The sequence below is a fragment of the Pituophis catenifer genome, unplaced genomic scaffold (assembly GCF_029215685.1).
Source record: "Pituophis catenifer annectens isolate HBS135680 unplaced genomic scaffold, rPitCat1.0.hap2 SCAF_9, whole genome shotgun sequence".
NCBI classification, from domain to species: Eukaryota; Metazoa; Chordata; class Lepidosauria; order Squamata; family Colubridae; genus Pituophis; species Pituophis catenifer.
Genome location: NW_027256889.1, coordinates 3,037,378 through 3,059,784, shown reverse-complemented (window position 1 = coordinate 3,059,784; position 22,407 = coordinate 3,037,378). Strand labels below are relative to the sequence as shown.

Genomic DNA, 22,407 nt, shown 5'->3' with positions numbered 1-22,407 from the left:
GCGACCGCTCTGAGGGGAGACAGCCGTGAGGGGAGACAGTTACGCTCGTCCGTCCGGCCTCTTTTTTTTTTTTCCTCCCCTTTTCCCCCTCAGCTTCGGCTTCTTCGCGGGGCGCGGGCCCGTTCTCCGCCGGCCATGGCGATGGACACCAGCGGCAAGGAGAAGGAGGCGCTGCAGCTGCTCGCCGAGGCGGATAAGAAAGTCCGCGGCTCCCACGGCTTCTTCTCGGGGCTCTTCGGGTAAGGCCCAGCGCCGGGCGGCCTGTCAGGCGAAGAACCGACGGCACGGGCGGACGGAGGGGGAGAGAGAGAGGGAGAGAGAGAGGGAGGGCCGAAGCGGGCCGGCCTCTCCCGCCTTGAGGGGCCCCCGGAGGCCTTTTTGCCCGTACGGCCGAAACTGTCAGGCGGGTCCTCGGTCTCTCCTGGATTGCGGGCCTTGCTGCTTTGGCGGCGCTTCCTTCCCTTTCGGCCGATTTTCGCGTTGGGGTTTTTGAGGGGCAGGAAACGGTTTTTAGGACGACTCTGGTAGGGGTAGTCCTCGACTTACGACCACAAGTGGAACCCCCCCCCTCAAAATTTAGGGGGGCGGTTTTATTAAGGGAGTTTTGCCCCCGTTTTCAGAGAACCGGCAAATACCACCTCTGGGTGGCCCCAGGAGTGGGGAGGGAATGGAGATTTTGCAATATCCTTCCCTCAGGAGTGAGGAGGGAATGGGGATTTATTTATTTATTTATTTGTTGATTGATTAATTGATTGATTGATTGGTTCAATTTATATGCCGCCCTTTTCCGGAGAATCAGGGCGGCTGACAATGCGTTAAGCAATAGCCTTCATACTTTTTGTATATACCTGCTTTGTAGGGCTTTTTTGCCCCCCCCCCCAAGCGGTGTTCTATTTTATACAAAGTCATCTTATTGCCCCCACAATCCGGGTCCTCATTTTACCTCCCTCGGAAGGATGGAAGGCTGAGTCAACCTTGAGCCTGGTGAGATTCGAACTCACAGTAATTGCAGGCAGCTGGCAGCTAAGTGCTACTTTAACAGCGCTTTAGTCCGCTGCTCCACCAAGGCTCCTTCGCCACCGTTTTTAAGTGAATCGCCGCAGTTGGTTAAGAAGGCAGTTCGGTGGGTCTGGTTTTCCCGCATGGACTTTGAGCTGGTCAGAAGGTCGCAAAAAAAAAAGAGAGGCTCAGGTAACCATGGGGACACTCACTGCAAACCCCGCTAAGTACATTTTAGTTGCCCGAGTGTGCGAATTTTGATCATGTGACCTTAGGGATTTTGCAAATTGTCATAAGTGTCGAAAATGGCCAAATGTCACTTTTTTTCACTGATGTCACTTTGAGCCATCACTAAATGAACTGTTGTAAGTCGGGGACGATCTGTACTTTCAGCTCGTCCTGTCCCTTCATGAAGTTTCAGACTCAGAGAAGGATAGGGTTTGGAAGGGACCTTGGGGGTCTTCTAGTCCTACCCCCTCTGTCCAAGGCAGGAGACCCTCAAACATGTATTCTATGAAAACAAAAATCCTAGTTTAACCATAATAATGGATAGACTTATCGACCTTTGGGGGAGCCATGTTCTAGGGAAAAACCTTGTTTTTAAAATGCTAGAATGAATTGCCCCTTTTGCTAGTCTCAAATAAAGACATTCCACTCACACACCAAAAATCCCCAGAGTTGTGTTGCCTTAAGCATCTCAGTAGTGGCTGCCCCAAAGTGGCAAACAAGCAATTACAAATTACCCACATAGAAGGGAATATTTGTAACTCCAGGTTGAACTGTGGTGTCCTTGGTGCTCTCTGAGCTTGGTGGTTTTCATCATCATCAATGCCAAAAGGGAGTGGGGATTGTGGAGAAGAGAAGGAGGACAACTGTGGGATCCTTGGTTGTTTTCTTGCAGACAGTTCATTACCAGGTATCATCTAGGTACCATCATCAGTGCTGGAAGGGAATGGGGATTTTGGAAGATTGGAGAAGGTGGACTAGGACTGTGGGGTCCTTGGTTTTCCCTGAACTTCTTCAGTGCCAAAAGGGAGTGGGAGGAGGAGGAGGACACTGGAGTTTTTGGTGCTCTCTGAGTTTGGTTGTTTTCTTGCAGACATTTCATGACCCAGCAAGGGAACATCATCAGCGCTAGAAGGAGTGGGCTTTGCCCTCTATTTGATTTGACATAGTTGTTCACATTTGGGGGCTTATACTGATCTAGAAAAGATGCTGAATGATGATAAAGTACCCAATCAACAACTGTCTGAAAATGTGTGGGCAAGACTGCCAGGAACTCAAAAAAGTTATAAAGTATGGGTCTTAGTAGTAATATGGTGCTAGTGGATTTTTGTTTTACTATCAAGATAGTAGAAATATAATTGTTAAAAAATTAGAGCAGGCAGCAGGACTAAGCACTGTAGAACAGCTAGTCTGTCCTGATTTAATGCACTATTCTTTATTTGAAACCCAGTATAAAAAAATGAGCAGATTTTAGTGGTTGGCAAAACAGGATTGAAAGAGGTCATAAAGAGGATAGATTTCCTATGCTAATTTAATCTTAAGTAATGACAGAGCTTTGAATGATGTTATTAGAGGACAACAGTGTAGTTTGTCATTCATTGTTCTGCCTTCATGAATTTTCATTTGACTAAAATTAAAATTCTGCTGAGCTCTGCAGGCAGTCCTCAGGTTATGAGCGCAATTGGGACCAAAATTTCTAGTGCTAAATGATATGGTTGTAAAGTCTAACCTCATGTGACCACTCCAGTTAGTGACATCAGTCCTGGTTGCCATCATAATTACAGGACCATGTGGATAGTTAAGTGGGAAGAGATGGGAGCCCCAGGCAAGGGGAGTGGAGGGTGCTTTTGGCACTAGGAAGTATAAGGGTCAGGCGAGAGCTGCATGCATATGCTAGGGAATGCAGGTGAGCCTGCAGAGGGGGTGGTAGGTTCTAGGGCAGGGATGTCAAACTGGCAGCCTGTGAGCCAGATGTGTCACATGCAGGCCACGCCCACCCCAGCTCCGTGAAGGCAAAAATGTTGTGATATGTCAGATGACATCAACATGACGCGGGTGAGTTTGACACCCATGCTCTAGTGAGTATGAGCTGGCTGTTGAGGGCTGTTGAGGTGGGGGTGCTGCAGACAGACACTTACTAGTGGACAGGACTCCTCTTGAGAAAAAGTGGTGGCAGCAACTTACGGGAATGACTTGTAGCTTTCCCTGCTGGCTTTCCCATTGACTTTTCTTGTGGGAAGACATCAAGGAAGGTCACAAATGGTGATCCTGTGATCATGAGTGGCTGCAACCACCATAAGTGTGAGCCAGTTGCCCAGCACTTGTATTGTCATGATCATGTAACTACGAGGACACCGCAGTAGTTGGAACTTTGAGGACCAGTTGCAGCTACTGCTCAGTCAGGGCTATCATAACTTGCAGTGGTTGCTGAATGAGTAGTTGTAAGTCAAGGACTACCTGTAGTGTTAGGAGCTTGCAGATCCGAGTAAGTTAGACACACTCAAGACTTGCATGGATCCAGCTTATCTTCCCAGAAGGAAATTCTGCAAAGTATTCAAGGGATTGTTTACAAGCAAGTGAGGCACATTACATTGTATTTATTCATTAAATTTATCTACCGCCCATCTCCTCAATAGGATGACTCTGGGCGGCATAGTAGAACACAAAATTAGTCCTCAACTTACAAAATTGAGCCAACGAAAGTCCCATTGCATTTCAGAAAGAACTGGAGAATGAAATGCACACATACTACAATGAGTTTTCATACAGTGAGCGGTCTAGTGCAGAAGTCAAGTTTAGAATAGATGTTACGGTAGATATCTTAACCAAGTCACTGAGGTTAATAGTTGCTCCATGCCAAAAGTAGGTCAGTTAAGTGGGGCAAAATATTTCCCAACCAATTGCTTAAGGTTTATTTCTTCATGCACCCGAGTAATGTCTCTAGTTCAGGAGAAATTGTTTTTTTTCCCCGCGAGTGGAAGAGCAATAGTTTGATCTGCAATTTTTTTAAGGCTATATGGGAGCCTTAATATGGCAATTATGCAACCAACTGTTGCCAGGTGGGAGATGGGCAAAGAGAGAATGGAGAGTATATGATAAAGGTTGATTCCTTGTATTATATATAATGTCAGTCTGGGACTTGAAAGATGGGACACACTTCTGCAGCAGGACATTGGTGTTTATTTTTTCCTCACTGGCTGTGAATAAAAGCCTGGTGTGACAATAATTGTAGATTAGTTTCCATCTTATTGCCAACATTGATGGTGTATGTTACCTGGAAGAAGGTAGAGAAACTGTGATAGATTATAAAGATTCCAGATTCTTCCTGTGCAAACAATAATGATGTCACCTACCTGTTTTTGTGCTAGGTTTGCTGGGAATAATTATGTGTGTAGAGTCAATTAGGGGGTCACATACTGGTAGTAACTGGGTGGGATTTGTGTAGAACAATACTTAAATTCACAAATCTCTACTCCCAGAAAAAAAAACTATGGAAATACTGGAAAGGAAGCCGTTGAAATTATCTACCTCATAGCAAAATGCAATTCCCAGGATAAGAACTCTGACTGCTAAATTGGTTGAGGTTTGTGGTCCAGTCAAACTTACTCTAGATTCCTTCTGTCCATTACAAAAATAGTAAGGTCCCAAGAGACAATTTCCATAGCATGTACAGCAAATGCCAACTATGTACTGTAAATTGGAATGTGTTGATTTTAAAGGACTTAAGAATGCAAGCTTGATTAAATGAGGGCAGCTGATGCATTGTGTGGGTTAAAATGTTTGTCTATTACACTCATTTATTTTGTTTTCATGCCATTGACTGGCTAGTATAAGGCAGTACATAAATCCCTTCCATGTTAAACATGTCCTTGGCTTCAGAAAAGATAGCATGTTTTTTTTCTTTGTTAAGAGAAGGTCCTCTTAACTATTTGGCAGGCAGCATTTTGGATTACTTTAAGACATTCTCCTTAGTTACAAGGATAAAATGTTGTACAGAATTGTAGTCTGACAAAACATTTTGGCTTCCTAGCATTTAGCGTATATGTTGGATATACAATGACCCGCCTTTTTTTTAGCTCTGTTGTCCAAAATTTTCAGAGTTTTAAAATTTGAAATAATTCTTTGCATCCAGCCCTGTGAATTGTTCCCAGGCCAGCATACTCCATGTATCTTGGGCAACAGTTAAAATATTTTCTGGAATTTATCACTCATGTCTCTGAGCTAAGCCGTGACTGACAACTCAACTTTCCTTAGAGGCTGCAAGCTTTCCAACCACTATGGCTTGGAAATCTCCCAAATTGGATTCTGTACATTTTTCAGAACTGACTGAAGAAATTTAACATCTCAAAATACATGCATTGAGATATTATTTCTATGCTTCTCGGCCCCTTTAGTTTGGCCCCTTCCTTTCTGTTCTCATGTTTCAAGAGAACATTAACTAAAAATACTTCCTTTTCCTGGGTTTTATTTGGTTGAAACTCTGGCATTTGGCAAAGTCTGACTGCCATCTGTAAGTGATTCTCGAAGAAAATGAATTGTAGGTTTCTAGTGACAGAGCAGGGAAATTACTTTCTGGAAGGGAATATGCTGGAACCGTAAGACAAAATTTAAGCTTTCTGCAAACTGGTGGTATTAGAGCAGAGCTGGCATAACCAGGTGCAACATTTTGTGGCAGATATGATGTGTGGTTTCTGGAAAACATGGATCAACTATTTTTCCTGAGCTCCAGCCTTGAGGTCTGGTTTAATATGTTTAACTGTAGTGGGCATAGTTAAAGCATTAGTGCTTTTAAGTTGTATGTTTTAAAAGTCTCAGTAGCCGATGCTATTTGAACTGAAACACTAAAATCCAATAAACTACAAGTTGTGTGACTTGATTATGCTATAAATCTAAAGGTCCATTTTTTAATATTTATGTTGGAGTCTGTATTCAGTAATTCAGTAGTACACAAGATGTCTCATTTATTTCTAAGGGGGGGAAAAAGGAAGACTTGGTGTTTCCAAAGGTTTGTGCTTTAGTATTTTCTAAGTATTAATTGAAAGTGAAATGCAGATTGAATTTACCAAAGGCATATACTTTAGACAACAATCGTTTTGTTCATAAATCATATTACTATCTGGATTGAAATAAAGCTATACTTGCCTTTCCTTTGATTCATGTTCCTTCTTGTGAAATACACAATCTGTATTTGGAGCCCCTACGGCCATGCCATTATTTAATTGCATGCAGAGTTTTTGTTAGAATTATGTGGCTAATAGTAGACTCTTATTCAAAAAGGTGTAAACATGTAGATGTTTATACAACAAAGAAAGAATATTCTTTAGTTATACTTGTATATTTAAAATATAAAATATACTTGTACATTCTTTTGTTTGCCAACATATTAAGCACTACAACTGTTGGACATTCAATATGGAGAAAGGGAGAGTTTTTTAAGATGCTTCTTGTGAAGCACCAGGGAAATCAGAAGATCCGGGCAGTTCAAATGGATATAGAGATTTATTGCAAGTTTAAGCTCTCTACAAGAATCCAAACTACTAACAGTCAAAGCAAATTGGTGGTAGATAGGAGTCAATGGAATTCAAGGTGGGCTGGACTTAGATGCCTTAAGGGCACGAAGGGACTCGTGACTGATGACCCGTTTGACCCCTCCCTCTGGCTCATGATTCTACCTGCTCTCTGCTGATGCACCATGTTCTTTTCCTCCCTAGAGGTGGCTCCTCCAGGACTGAAGAAGCATGTGATATCTATGCCAGAGCGGCTAATATGTTCAAAATGGCCAAGAACTGGAGTGGTATGTAGCCTATCTGATCCTGTGTCCCATACTGTGGTGTATTTGGCTTGCTAAGATATACGTACATCACTTCGTCGGCTGATAGATCATCCTCTTAAAGAGGCACGTTCCTCAGCCCGAGTTGCTGGAAGTACCTGACCAGCCTTACAGAACCAGGAAGGGCTGGACAAGTGCACTGGAACAGTGACTAATATTCACATTGGCTGTGGAATTGCCACTGCCCAAAGCTATGGAGGTGATGCAGTTTTAAGTATGAGCTCTACAAGCAATGGGTATACCCTAAGATTTGATAGCAATGATGACAAAGTGACTAAGATTGTACATTCCAAGCATTTTTCTTCCTGTTAGCCTTTTGTTTCTAGCTGAGGAGGATAAAGCACAAACTCTTCAGAATTTAGCCCTGGATTTGAACTTTTAAGTTACAGATTAAAAAGCCCCTAGCCTTTCATTCCCCCTCCCCGTCCCTTGACTCTCTTCTTTCTCTCGTAGCTGCTGGGAACGCTTTCTGTCAGGCTGCTCAGCTCCATCTCCAGCTGCAGAACAAGCATGACGCAGCTATGAGCTTTGTGGACGCCGGTAATGCTTTCAAAAAGGCTGATCCTCAAGGTAAGTAAAAGGGGGTAAGGTCCTCCTGCGGCCTTAGCAGAATAAGATAGGATTACCCCTCGGGGCATGAGGATGATCCGTTCCTATCTCCCATCATGTCCACTAAACCTATGCAAACCAGTTTAATCTACAGCAGGGGTGTCAAACTCTATTTCTTTTGGGGCCATTTCAGGGTTGTGTTTGACCTCGCGTGGGCCGGGGTTGGCGTGGCCAGCTCGACATCCCTCATGTCGGGGGCTCAGGTGGTGGCCCGAGCGCTCTACCAGCGAAAACGCTCTGCCATTGAGCTCTGTTTTCAGCTGCGATGGCCTCCTGCAGCCCTCTGCCAGCGAAAACAGAGCTTGGGAGGGCCGTGCATGACCCTCCTGAGCTCTGTTTTTGCTTGGCAGAGGCACGGTGGGCCAGTCCTTTACTGTTTCCAGGGTGGCTCTGCGGGCCAGATCTAAGCACCCTGCAGGATGAATCCGGCTCCTGGGCCTTGAGTTTGACACCCCTGATCTACAGTATGTGAGTTTCCATCATGCAGTGTATCCAGCAATGCTTTAGGCTTCAACAAATATATATTTCCTTTCCCCAAAAAAAGTAAATCAACATAGCTGTTGACTTATTGATAGTTATTTCCCTTTTGGTCATTTCGAGCATGACTAGAAGGAGGAAGACAAGAACTGAACTAAGCAACGGCTTCAGGGGCCAAGTCACACATGACCCTGCCATCCAGATGTGCAGCACCTTCTCCTGTTGTTAAGTCATTTCCATGGCCTATGGAAATAGCTTCAAGGCCCTGGCTTCTCTTGAGAGACTGTTAATCATAGTTTCCTGGTTCAGCTCAAATAAGAAAATATGAGTAATTAGATTCTGGTTAAATACATCATAGGGGATGAAAAGATTTTGAGTATCCAGGATCCTCAGTATTCTCTGAGGCTGGTTTTTGGTTGTAGACATTTCATGACCCAAATAGGGAACATCATCAGTAGTAGCATAATAACGTAGCATTGATGATGTTCCCTAGTTGGGTCATGAAACGTCTGCAAGAAAACCACCAAGCTCCAAGAGCAGCAAGGACCCCACAGTCCTCCTCCTCCTCCTCCTCCTCCTCCAAACCCTACTCCCTTCTAACACTGAAGACGTTACCTAGTTGGGTCATGAAACATCTGCAAGGAAACCACCAAGCTCAGAGAACACCAAGGACTCCTCAGTTTAGCCCTAAACTACAATTATTCTCTACTTCTGAGTATCTGCTTTATTAATCCGATGACATTAGTGGACTACACTTTGCCTCTTAATGCTTAACCAACTTGATCTGCCTTTAAACCGTCCATCAAGCTGCAGGTTGCTAGAATGCCAAAGAGCAAAAACTCGCCAGCTCACCTCCTGTCAGGATATACAGAGATACCTTCCTTTAGGTGCAGTGTTGCAGTTTAACAACACTGCCTGATTCTAATCCATGAACGCACACTTCATTTGAATGCCTTACTGTTTAAGTTTAGGAAGGCTTGCCCAGAAGTCATCTTTTTGTGTAGCTTAGAGTAAATCCGAGCTTTGCATTATGAATCTGCTCTTCCTCCCCCACCCACCCCGAACCTTTGTGATTAGGAGAGGATTACAAGGAAGATTTTACTTTTTTGTTTTGTTTTGCTTTGGTCTCTCTTGAATGCATCTCTGGCAACATCTAACTGACCCACAATTTGTCTCAGGCACGGCTTCTTGCTTTTGAGTCTATTTCTAGGACGAGAAATCCTTTTTTTTTTGCGCCTTGTTGCTAGCAGTTGTTAATGAGAAAACGGCGAGCAATTGAATCAAGAGATCTGTTTTCGGTAGCTACCGTGGCTCAGACAATAGTTTGGAAAGATGAAAACGTTACTTGAGGAGAAAACACGTTTAATCCTCACCGGGGATTTGTTTAATCTTTTTGAAGACTTGGAAGCTGATTATCGGCTATGAGAGGAGGCAGAGTGCTGGCTGTCGCATCCCCTGGCCACACCCACCCAGCGCGTCATTAGGGCAGAGAACCGGTTGTTAAATTATTTGAAAATTATTTGAATCCCTGCACTGCTTTGAGGCGTTGAAAAAATCCCTCTCTTGAGCAGGAAATAGTGGGACATGGAAACTTTCTCCTGCTTATAATTTGATTTAAAAAACGCTTGGAATAATGCCAGTCTATATAAGAGGAAATATAGGTCTTTTGAGGCTCTCCCTGTATCGCCCAAGAGGAGCAGTGGGTGTCTACTAGAAGTATTTTTTTTTCTGTGGTGCTTCTTGCTTTGATATTTTGGCATTAGGTGCAACTTTTTATTTTTTCAGGCTATTTTAAATATATATCGCCCAATTCCCTGCAATATCAGTACAGCTAGCCCTCGACTTACGACCACAACTGAGGCCAGAATTTGTTCAATGAGACATTTAAGTGAGTTTTGCCCCATTTTACGACCTTTCTTGCCTCTGTTGTTAAGTGAGTCACTGCAGTTAAGTTAGTAGCACACTTGTTAAGTGAATCTGGCTGCCCCGTTGACTTTGTTTGTCAGGAGGTTGCCAAAGGGAAATCATGTGATCCGGGGACATTGCAACCGTCCCAAGATCATGGGGATGCTGCAGAAATTGTAACTGTAACAAAACGGCCATAGGTCACTTTTTTCCCCAGTGCCATTGTTATTTTGAACGGTCACTAAACGAACTGTTGTAAATCGAGGACTACCTGTCCAGGTGTTTTTAGAGGTTCAGTGTTGCAGTTCTTCAAACAGCCACATGATGGCAGCATTGGAACCCTTCCTAGGGTTGCTTATCCTTGGCAGTTCCGTCTGTCCCTAATGCCAGGACTGTGCCCAGCAGTTTGTCCTGTTCTCACTTCAGGAAGAATGCCACGCAGAAAAGTCCCTTCCGTTCTCGAGATACTCTGTCCCAGTTCCAAGAAGAACTCAGCAGTTTTTTTTTCCTTAAGTGCTTATTTATCTCATCCAAGAAAAGAAATATGCTATAAATATTCCTGCCTTCTGTTCCTTTCAGGGAGGTTTAGCGAGAGCTGCATTGATGAATGGCTTCATTTCTTCACGTTACTGTATTTAAAATGGCTTACTTTGTGTGTGTGTGTTTTTTTTTAATAGAGGCCATTAATTGTCTCCTCAGAGCTATTGAGATCTACACAGACATGGTAAGCTGCTTATATAATTCAGAAGCTCCCTTCTTAATTAAAAACGGGGAATATTTTATGCTTGAAAAAAGCATTCACTTGGCAAATCCACATAGAGGATGGCTTTTCACGAGTTCCGGGCTGGATTTTTTTAGACATGGCTCCCAAGTAAGGAAACCACAAATGGTGTGTGTGTCTGTGTGGGGCGGGTTGTCTGGCTAACACACAAATTGTGTAGTAGTACTGTCATCATGCTGACAAAGGTTTGTGCATCGGAATTGCCCATAGATGAAATAAACATCCCCATTAGAGGTAGAAGGCACTTTGTGCTTCTTGCTACAGAATTGCAGTAAACTACAGATAGTCCTTGAGTTATGACCACAGTCAGGTCCAGAAATTCTGTGGCTAAGCAAAGTGATCGTTAAATAAGCCATGCCTAATTTTATGACCTTTATAGAATCTGGAGGTTCAGGATAATTTCCTGATTTCAGCATAGCTGAGGAGGATCACCCATGGATGAGCACTGCCTTGGGTGGGACACAGACATCCAGGTATCCCCAAAAGTTGGTTTCTAATTCATTCTACTTCTCTGGGCTTTCTTTTTCAGGGACGTTTCACCATTGCAGCTAAGCACCATATAACCATAGCTGAGATCTACGAGTCTGAGCTGGTGGACATTGAAAAGGTATGGCGAGCAGGCGGGTCATGTAGACCCTGTCTCAACAAGCTTGCTTACAGTGGTCGTGTCCAACTCTTTGCGACCCTAGGGATCTTACCACGCCAGGCCCCACTGTCCTACCCTGTCTCCCTGAGTCTACGATGGTGTGCTCTTTATTCATTCAATTAGGCCGCCCCTCTCACTGTAACAGTGAATCTGGTGGCTTTACCCTGAGATTGTGGGAGCTTTGGAAAAGTTCATTTTTCAAAGGATTTAGTTGGCGGATGGGCAGAAAAGGGGAATTGATGGGCTCCAGGAATTAGGTTTAGTGCTTTATTAAACCAGTTTGTAGTCAGAGTTACAGTCGGAACTAAAAGTTCATTTGGAAGTTTTGGACAACTTTTGACTGGAAAGACGAGAGGATCGTGTCTCCCATTGCAAATGACCTAAGTACAATTAACTGCCAAAATGGAGAAAGGCTGGAGTCTTTAAACAGAATACAATATTATATATAGATATAGATATAGATATAGATATAGAGACACCACCCTGCCAACAAAAGTGCGTATAGTCAAGGCTATGGTGATCCCAGTTGCAATGTATGGCTGTGGAAGTTGGACTATAAGGAAGGCTGAGCACTGAAGAATTGAGGCCTTTGAACTCTGGTGCTGGAGAAGACTCCTGCGAGTCCCTTGGACTGCAAGGCAATCCAACCGGTCGGTCCTAGAGGAGATCAACCCTGACTGCTCTTTAGAAGGCCAGATCCTGAAGAGGAAACTCAAATACTTTGGCCACCTAATGAAAAGGAAGGACTTACTGGAGAAGAGCCTCATGCTGGGAAGGAATGAGGGCAAAAGAAAGAGGACGACAGAGAACGAGGTGGCTGGATGGAGTCACTGAAGCAGTAGGCGTGAGCTCCAGAGGATGGTACTCCAGAGGATGGTAGAGGACAGGAAGGCCTGGAGGAACGTAGTCCATGGGTTCGCAATGTGTCGGTCACGACTTCGCAACTAACAACAACAATAACAAGTATTGGCCAAGTGTAATTAGACACAGAAGAATTTTGTCCCTGATGCATGAGCTCTCCGTGTACATGCTAACAACAAAGTAATATAATCATGAGATACCAATAGGAGACGGTAGTAGAAAAGATGAGAAGGGTAATAGTAACACAGTCCTACTGCCTGGGTAAATATCTTTAGGGATAAGACAGTACTGTGAGAAGTTGGTGTTCAGCAGAGGGAAAAAACTCTTTGTGACTAGTAGCTTTGGCATGCAAGGCCCTATTGTGTAAGGAATACTGGCTATTTATGAACTCCTTGGAAGAATCTGCTAAGATCTTACAGGGAAAAAGTCTATGTATGTGTGTGTACTTTTGGTCTCAACTCAAGCCACATATATATTCAGTTTTCTTTCCATTTCCCTTTTTTCTTCCTTTTCAGGCAATAGCTCATTACGAACAAGCTGCCGATTACTATAAAGGTGAAGAATCAAACAGGTAATTCAAGCATTCCTGTTTCCATTTCTGCTCTGGGCTGCTTTACGATGGTTCCGTTCCTGTTTGTCAGAAAACAGACTGGTTTAAAAGGATCAAAGCTGGATGGACAGCCTATCTGTTTTGGAAATGGCCAGAGGATTTTTGTGTTCCAGTGATGGCAAGCTAATGTAATATTTCGAGTTGACCTTGTGATTCAGCTCCCTGAAGCAAAGTTGAAGCAATATTTCATCATAGCTGTGCTTTTGGGGGGATAGGAAAGCAATGAAAATGTGGTTCTGGCTTGGCTGGTACTTCATGTTTTCATGAGTTTCTCTGACTTAAAAGCTTACGCTACTAATCCAGCCTTATTTTGACCTCATATTAGACCTTTTTTTTTTTTTTTTTTTGCTTTCTTCATGTGAATGGCTGCCGCAGGTTTGAAATACAGTTCTCTATAAACTTAGACCAAAATGACTTGGTCTGTTTTGGAGCAGTGGTGGAGATTTGGAGCAGTTGTTTGAAATCTGCCCCAGATGAGTAAATTTGCATCAAAGGATTTTCCTAGAGCTGTGGTGGTGCAGTGGTTAGAATGCAGCATCGCAAGCTAGTTCTGCCAACTGCCAGCAGTTCAATCCTGGCCGGTTCAAGGTTGACTTGGCCTTCCAAGATCAGTAACATGAGGACCCAGATTGCTGGGGGCAAGAGGCTGACTCTGTAAACCGCTTAGAGAGGGCTGTAAAAGTGCTGTGAAGCGGTATATAAAACTTAAGCGCTCTTGCTGTTCCTATTGGTATAGGAGCTGTGGGCAAAATTATCAGTGCTTGATCGGTGCCTCAGGCACACATTATCTCTGGAATCAGAATGAGCAGCTTCATCACTCTCAGAAATTTCTACACCACTCCTCTCACCTAAGTGACTCTGGGCATTTTACAACAAATTAATGAAAGCCATATAAACACACGAATAAAAAAAGCATAGTTTAAGAACAGGGTTAAAACAAGTTAAAGCAAGTCGAAATGAATCAGGTTAAAAAGTTCAAAAGCTAGGAGGCTAACAAGGCGGTGGGAGTGTCTTCAGGCTATCAGCCATCCAAGGTGGCATCATACTTTTCATAATTCTTTACACCCAGGGTCCAACTCCTTATATGTTATCTAGTCTGAATGGATTATTCTGAATTTAGTTACCATGGAGAAAGGATTTATTGCTTAGGCAGCAGCTTCAAGACCTAAGAAGTCAGAAATGCATCTGAGGCTAGTCCTCGAGTTCAAAAAGATCTTGGCTCCTGGGGAAAGCAGAGAGCCTGGTTGTTAGGAGCACTTTCTGGAAATCTTCATTATAGACACGTTATCTCAATGCTTGCCTTGGAGAGGTACAGTTCTACTCTTAAGTCTCTCTAGACTAGGAAGAGAAGCCTTGGGGGAAAATGCAATCCCAACTGTCTCCCATTCAGGCTACTTTTTAAAACTCATATTTGCATTTTGCATCTTGGCTGGTTAGGGTGTCTTGGGGTCCACAGATGTTGCCCAGGTGGGCATGATGGAGGCTGGGATGGCAGGTGGGGAAGAGGAGTTGCTGGTCTTCCCGTGTCCAGTTGCCTCCAATCCTTTTTTTTCCCCTTTTCTTCCTGCAGCTCTGCCAACAAATGTTTGCTGAAAGTGGCCACTTATGCAGCTCAGCTGGAGCAGTACCAGAAAGCTATTGAAATCTATGAGCAGGTCCAGTTGCTTCTGTTCTTTTTCCCCTCCTTCCGTTGAACCCTCGTAAAACTGCACCTCTTTAACATATCGAATCACAAGAGGTGTGAAAACAAAAATCTACCAGGGCTGAGATTTGCCAGTTTTAAGGGGGGGGGGGCGGCAGTCGGAATTTTACGTTAAGAGAAACAGGGATGCTGCTTCTGTGGATTTTACAAATTTATTGTGACTAGTTCTGTTTTTGCTAAATGTCAGATAATTCATGAGTTTGCTCATTTATAAGGCTACCCAGCTCAACACTGACTCTGAAGAATATTTACATTAAAGCACAAGCACAAGAATAAGCATAATAGCAGAGGAACATACATACTCCATAACCCAAGCAGTCCGTGCCAAATGGACACATACCAAACTTGCCTCAAGAACTTGGGGGAGAAACTATTTTCATGCTTTGTTTCAATAGAAGAGAATATTTGTAGCTCAGGATTGAACCGCGGGGTCCTTGGTGCTCTCTGAGCTTGGTGGTTTTCTTACAGACGTTTCCTGAGCCAACTAGGTAACATCATCAGTGCTAAAAAGGAGGGGGGTTCATAAACCGCAAACTCCACTCCCTTCTAGCACTGATGAAGTTACCTAGTTGGCTTACGAAACGTCTGCAAGAAAACAACAAAACTCAAGAGAGCACCAAGATTTGTATTTGTTTAAAGGATTGCAAGATTGGGGCTCCAAGGCACAATTCCGAACATGGTGTCTCTGTCCTACGTGTTCTCAGATGAGGTGCAGAAGGCAGTTCCCCCCTTTGCCACTGCAAACTGTCAAGAGTTTCTTGCAAAAATCAAATCCAGAAGCACACAGATAAACTGATTCAGCAAGATTCATTAACTTCTTAATATACAAGAATATATATACAATACCAACAGCAGAGAAGAGTTTCATTTCAGCAGAGTAAATCAGCAGACAACTGCTTGGTTTCAGTTTCTCTTTCTCTGCACAGACTCAGAAGCTGCAGACTAAGACACACCCTGGCTCCAGTCTGTCTCAGCTCTCAATTGGCTGACTTAGTTGCTATGCCTATTCATTGGCTGACCTTGTTACCATGTCTTCCCAGTCATGAATATTCTGACACAAACTTTCCCTAGCTGAAGCCGCCTCCAAATCCCTTCCGGATGGCTGTTTAGAGCCATCCGTCAACTCAACTCCTGATGTGCCAGGAATGGGCTCATCCTCCCCTGAGCTGACATCTGAGCAGGTATCGGAGGAGTTGTCCAAGGGAGACATCACAGATACAAATCAATCAATAAAAACACCACTAGCACAAATTAATATTCCCTACCTGCCCCACCCTGCTTCTTTGCTCTGCATTTGCCATATTTGGACTCCTCGGTATGTAAGATTTGCTGACTTCTCTTAAGAAAACCAAACCTTCATGCCTCTTTTGTGGCAGGTGCTGCATCCTGACTATAAGGATATAAATAACCATATCATTTTCTTCCTTCTTTTTTTTTTAAAAGTCCTTCAAAACAACCTTCCCTTTCTGATTTTCTTCTTTTCCCCACCTTTTCTATAATCTCCCCAGGTCGGGACCAGTGCCATGGACAGCCCCTTGCTGAAATACAGTGCAAAGGAATACTTCTTCAAAGCAGCCCTCTGTCATTTCTGCATTGACATGCTCAACGCCAAGGTTTGGACAATGTTGTTTTGTTTCTAGAACTGTTGTAAAACTTTATGGTATTCTTTACTGATTGAGGTAGCTGGCCGTATCCAAGCATGAGCTGCAGCCACAGTGAGATACAGGAAAGTGGGATAAGTTAGGATACAGTGAAATGTGATGAAATAGACTACAGTGAAATAAAATAGACTAAAAGCGGGTGGGATTCAGCTGGTTCGGACCGGTTCGGGCGAACCGGATGTTAATTTTAATCTGGTTCGGCAAACCGGTTGTTTCAAGGACTGTTTGACCCCCTCCCCTCCCAGGAGTCTCCATGCAGCCCATTTTGGATGCCAGGTAAGTGCAGGGCATGTGCGGAGGCCCTGGGAGGGTGAAAAACTGGCCTACTGGAAGTCCAGAAACAGGCCTGTTTCCGGCCTCTGGTGCACAGCGGAGGCCGTTTTCACCCTCCTGGAGGCTCCAGGAAAGCCTCTGGAGCCTGGGGAGGGCCTACCAGAAGTACTGGAAGTCCAGGAACGGGGCTATTCCTGGCCTCCAGAGAGCGTGCAAAGCGAACCGGTTGTTACAATCGGTGGATCCCACCACTGACTAAAAGGGACTAGATAAAATGGAGTAAAGATAAAAGAGTAAGATAAAACAGCATAAGGTAAAATGGAATGCAAAGATATATAATTGTGGGAGAAGGAATGGCAGATGAGGGCAGGGTGAAAAGAGGGATCAGCTTAGAATCCCTAAGTATCCACAAGCAAACTTAAGTCCAATCCCGCCTTGAATTCCACTGACCCTTATCGAATTCCAAGCAGGTGAATTAGTTGAAAATATTCTTGTGTATGGGCATAAGTAGCAATACATCAGTTTAATTGAACTTTCATGTGTAGACCTGGTCTTTCGTGCCTGACAGCATAAAATGAATCTTAAAGTTCAAAAGCACTGAATGTTTAAGTGAATTCACTATTGCATGCAATCCCAATGCGTTCCATAAAATATCTTCTCTGTTGGACAGCCCTGACTATAAACTTACTGGTTCTAGGGGGTTACATAAATATTTGTGCCTTGAAGGAAATAAGATAATCGGTTATTAAAAGTCTCAGTAAATAGTTCTGTCAGGTAGTGTCCGTAAATACCGAGCCCATGCAGAAGTGTATAATTGTCAATTTCTGTAATTAAATTTCTACCCTGCCCATTTAACCTAAGTGATTCTGGGCGATTTACAGCATCATAGTAAAGCCACATGTGAATAAATCGTAGATTAAAAATTAAAAAACGGGTTAAAACTTTACAAATAAAAATTGAATGGGACATATGCAATGTTTTCAATTTATGCTTCTTTGTAAAGCTTTGTATTGAAGCAGCTCTAGGCCAGAGATCTTCTGCATGAAAGAATCTGATTTCTTCAGAATGAGCAAGGGGTTTAAGGGTGTGTATGGTTGAGAAAAAGATAGCTAAAACTTCATGACCATCATGACAAATAGTAACTTTATTTTTGCTTTAATAATCCCCCAAACGGAAGTTTATATTGAAGGTGTTGGAGAGAGGCTGGCCAATCCTGGGGAGGAGTCAAATGGGGAATTAGTCTGGAATCCCTATGTGGACACAAGAGATTCAAATCTGACCCTCCTCTTTAATGCCTTTGAACCTTATATAGTGTAGCTCATAGTTCAGCCAGTCTGAGAAGATTCTTATGTATAAGCTTGAGCAATATCTTGAGTGAAGGCTTGAGACCTTGTAGTTAAAAGTAATGTGATTTATTACCTGTGCAGTATTTCAATGCAGGAAGAGAGGTGTTGCAGTCTAAAAGGCTCATCTGCTGTTTCACCTTTTGTAAAACCTGAGGTCCTTTACTATTACTATACCTTTGGATTCACCCAGCCCCCTAACTGGGATTCCGTACTTTTCCTTCCTTTTAATCAGCTGGCTATACAGAAGTACGAAGAAATGTTCCCGGCTTTCACGGATTCCAGAGAATGCAAACTGGTTAAAGTGAGTAGTCCTTACACTTAGAAGACTTAGAATAACTTTATGGTCACTTCGAATGTACACTAATCGTCATACATTAAAATGAAATTTCGTTGCATACAGTTCTCAAAGGGTCCCCACCTCCAATATACACCACATAAACACGACAAAATAAATACAAAATTATGCATATACCCACATATATTATTTAAGTTTTAAGGCCAGTCTCACTGAATATATGCATCTGACAGGAGGCAGACATTTTCGGTCTCAAAGTACAGAAGGGAAACTTGGATTAGATCAGGGGTCCTCAAACTTTTTAAACAGGACTTTCTGGTTTTTCTTTTAAGATGTTTCGCTTCTCATCCAAGAAGCTTCTTCAGCTCTGCCCTTTGGGACTGACAGGGAAACCTTTCCCTTTTAATTGTTTATATCAGGTTGGTCTACCCAAGACCACCCAATGTCCACAGAAGCAAGGACAGACTCTTCGGCCAGTGTATGACATCTGCGCTCCAACCAATGAGTCCTCTAATTTCCTCGATCTAACGATGCCTGTCCTGTCTTCTTTCCTAGAAATTGCTGGATGCTCATGAGGAACAGAATATTGACAGTTACACTGAATCAGTAAGTTTGGGTTATCCCCCTCCTTTCTGTTACTGTCCCATTCAATAGGATTTCAAAGATGTGATCATGGAGGATCAAATACAACATATCTAGCGAACATCAAGCTGGAAGGACAGTACAGTAGGGGCCAAAATTGTGGAAACCTTTTGGGAAAAGTGTATTTTCTAAAATACACTTTTAGGGGGAGCAGTACAGGGGTGTACTATAATACCACTTTTTGGGGGAGCAGTACAGGGGTGAAATGCTCCCGATTCGGACTGGATCAGGCGATCTGGTAGCGATTGTGGCAGATGGTTTGGAAAACCGGTAGCGATGGTGCGAGGCTCCATCCACCTACCCGGGTGTCATTACTTCCTGCTTTTAAAAGGTAAAAAAAAGGCTCTGACATTGTGCGCCACAGCTGTGGTCGTCAGAGCCTTTTTTTTTTTTTTTTAACCTTTTAAAAGCATTTTTTTACAACCTATTCCCCTGAATAGGTTGTAAAAAAAATGCTTTAAAAAAGTTTTTTTAAAAAAAGCATAGCTGGCTGGAGAATGCTGGGAGTTGACGTCCACAAGTCTTAAAGCTGCCAAGTTTGAAGACCTCCGATTTAGAATATTCCTGGCTACAGTTCTCTCTTTCCCTCCTCCCAGGTGAAGGAATACGACTCAATCTCTCGCCTGGACCAGTGGCTGACCACCATGCTTCTGCGCATCAAGAAAACCATACAGGGTGAAGAGGAAGATCTGCGTTAAAAAACCCCCAAACCCCTCTTGCCCTCCATCCTCTGGCCTGTTATTTGCAGAACTCTGCCTGGATCAGCTCTGGGGGGAAAAGAAAAGAGAGAGGGTCTTGGCACGAAGGAATTAGACTCAAGTGGCAAATTCTTCATTTTCGCTTCCTTTCTCATCCCGCCTCTTTTGCGCTGCTGCAGTGAACAGGGCTGGGATGCGTCACCTGTGGACTGCTCCGGGAGAGATTTGAAGTTCTCCAAGCCTTGCTTCGCTTCCTGAGTCAGCATTTACATCCTCCTCCCCATGGCTTCATTGATGGTTTAATATTTAAAGCATCTTTAGTAAGTTCGTTTTTTGTTGATGGTGCCATTCTCCTTTCCTTCTCCCCCAAAATCTTAACGGAAACTGATATGGAAAACGGCTGCTTCTTTACCGCGGAAAGCACACCTTGTGATATTTGTGGCTTCATCTCATCCCCTCCCCCTCCCCCCTTTTGACCACAGCAGTTCCAATTCCCTTTTCCAACAGGCATTGCAAGGCTAGGGAGCCCCTTTCTTGAATTTCGGTCAACGCTTCTCCTTTCAAAAATAGTATTTTAAAGATGGGCAGAATGGCACCGATCTCTAAATGAAGGAGCTCACCTGCCTTGTTTCAAATAATGCAGGAAACCCCAGACCCCACCCCCCCTTCACAAATGCTAAGTGTTGTTGAGCTGTATGGAATAATTCTGCTTCATTCCATGTTTCTCTCTTGCACCCTGAATTACCTTGAATTTATGTGTATTAACCCACTTTTATCCTTTCAGAGCTGAAGTGTCCAACCTTGGCAACTTTTAAGACTTGTGGACTTCAGTTCCCAGAATTTCCCAGCCAACCAGAAGTCCACAAGTCTTAAGAGTTGCCCAGATTGGACACCCGGGCTTTAGAGATTGGTACAGAAGTATGGCGTTGTATATCCATGTCAAGAGTGATATAGGATAGCCAGTCTCCTGGTTCCTCCTTGGGGCAAGAGGCAAATCAATCTTGAACTATGCAGCAGGTAGCCAAAAAAAACCCCCACCCCTAATTTAAAACTTAGAAGCTCAGTGTGCCAGCTATCTTGATCTCTCGCCTCGCATGGTTCTCCCTCCTGGCTTAGTTTGAAAAGAGCATTTCTCCAGCCAAGTTTTTCTGTATACATCGTCATGAAAGCTGCGGTATTTTTTTCCCCCTCTTGTCTTTGCTTTAAGAGAAAGAGCATTTATCATGTAATCTAGCACCTTCATGAAGGTTTCTCATATTTAATGTTTCCTTACTCTGTTGTTGGAAGGTGGACTTTAATTCTGTTCTTCAAATGCATGTTCTAAAATGTCTACCCGGAAAACAACTAATAGTGAAATAACTTGCACACAACAAACAATAAAAGGAAAAAACAACAAACCAACTTTGCATGTGGAAACATCGTTAGCGTCAAGTGTGATGATAGCCTCCCCCCCCCCCAATTTTAAAATTTCTGTTGCTTCTATCAAAGTCTTGCTTGTTTTCAGGCGCATCTCTCTTCCCTGCTGCCTTTCCTTCTGGATTCCACTTCTGATTCCTTTTCCCATCAGTTCTTCTGCGATCCAATTTCTGAACACTGGCTGTGATTCTACCTGTCTAAAAATACACCCGCATGCTTGAATTTGGCTGCCTCTGTGTGTATGTGTGTATTTGTGTGTCCGTGTACGATTTGGAAGAGAAATCCTGCTTTACAGGAGTGAGAGTTAGAGGTCCTCTTAAGTTATATAACAAATAAGCATATCCCCATACCAAAAAATAATAATAATCAAGATTACTTTAAATTATATAATTCTCTACGCAGGGCATTGAATTTTCACTTTCTTAACTGGAATCTTTTTTTCCCCCCTCGGCTGGCACTGAAGTAACTTTTGCTAAACCTCAGTGCTGTTTGAGCAGTGTATCTACCCAGCCATTAAAACTACCTGGAAAATGGTGACAGTTGTCATGAATGAAAAGAGATGCAGTCCAGAGGAAAGCAGCTTGAGCATGGCTGAATTCGAGGTTTCCACAAGGATTGCAGCAAGAAGTAGTTGGTGTCCATTGAACAGGGACATTTTCCTGTAGCAATTACATTTACATCACATTAATATCCTCCAGAGCATGGCAGCACCTGAAGGAAGGCAGCTGATATTCTTTGCCAACGCACGGGCCCATAACTATAATTACACGTTATCTGTTAAGCAATTCAATACATTGCCAATCCTCAAAGATGCTATCTAAAATGAGAGTAGCTTTGCTTTACTAAAGTTATCCCTAATTCACAAGAAATGGACTAACGCCCCGATTCCACGACTTGCTGGAATGGTTTCTCTGAAGTCCACGTTTGACTTGGGACTCCAGAGCATGCTCTATTGCAAAGTTTATGTTGTCTTCTGAAGTCATAAAAGTTTCGCGATATCCCATATCGCTGCTTCTTGCGCTACACCTACTGTCACGGAACTAATGGCCAGGTGATGTGGAAGTAGTAAAACCAGCCTGACTAGAAGTGTCAGTAGGACGTGTTCACGGAAGCATAACCTGGATTAGCTTCCTCCTGGCATGATTTAGACCAGTAAGAGTTTTTGTAAACTGTTCTTGCCGTGTTTTAACAGTACAAACTAGAAATAAAGCATGAAGCTGGAATTTGTGACTCCAACTAGATCTCATGTTACCTTAAAAGCGAACACCTTAATTCTGTATGGCCTTTGGTAGAAACGCTGCCACAGCCAGTGAAACATTCTGAAGAGGCTGAAACACAAATGGTTGGGGGTGGGTGGGATTTAAACTAAAGTGACAGGTGAAATAGAAAAAAGTACAGATGGTACATTCTGTAATACAGGTGTAAATTCTCAACTTAAACAAACTCTTGTGACTATTTCAAGTTACGGCGGCACTGGAAAAAGAATCTTATAACCGTTTTTCACACATAACGACCGTTGCAGTATCCCTGTGGTCATGTGATCAAAATTCAGGCGCTCGACAACTGACTCGTTTATGACAGTCGCAGTGTCAGGGTGGGGGGTGTCATGTGATCACTTTTTGCAACCTTCTGACAAGCAAAGTCAATGGG

The 22,407-nt window shown here is 43.3% G+C and overlaps 1 protein-coding gene across 1 annotated transcript; it reads left to right on the top strand.

The window, feature by feature from the left end:
* On the top strand, positions 1 to 20,979 carry NAPA (NSF attachment protein alpha). Its single transcript, XM_070949344.1, has 11 exons — positions 1 to 239; positions 6,717 to 6,799; positions 7,289 to 7,405; positions 10,504 to 10,550; positions 11,137 to 11,214; positions 12,630 to 12,685; positions 14,295 to 14,379; positions 15,935 to 16,039; positions 17,939 to 18,007; positions 18,557 to 18,607; positions 19,240 to 20,979. Exons 1-11 carry the CDS (start codon positions 136 to 138, stop codon positions 19,339 to 19,341), a joined length of 897 nt encoding a protein of 298 aa, XP_070805445.1. The 5' UTR covers positions 1 to 135; the 3' UTR covers positions 19,342 to 20,979.
* Positions 20,980 to 22,407: the final 1,428 nt, after the last annotated feature.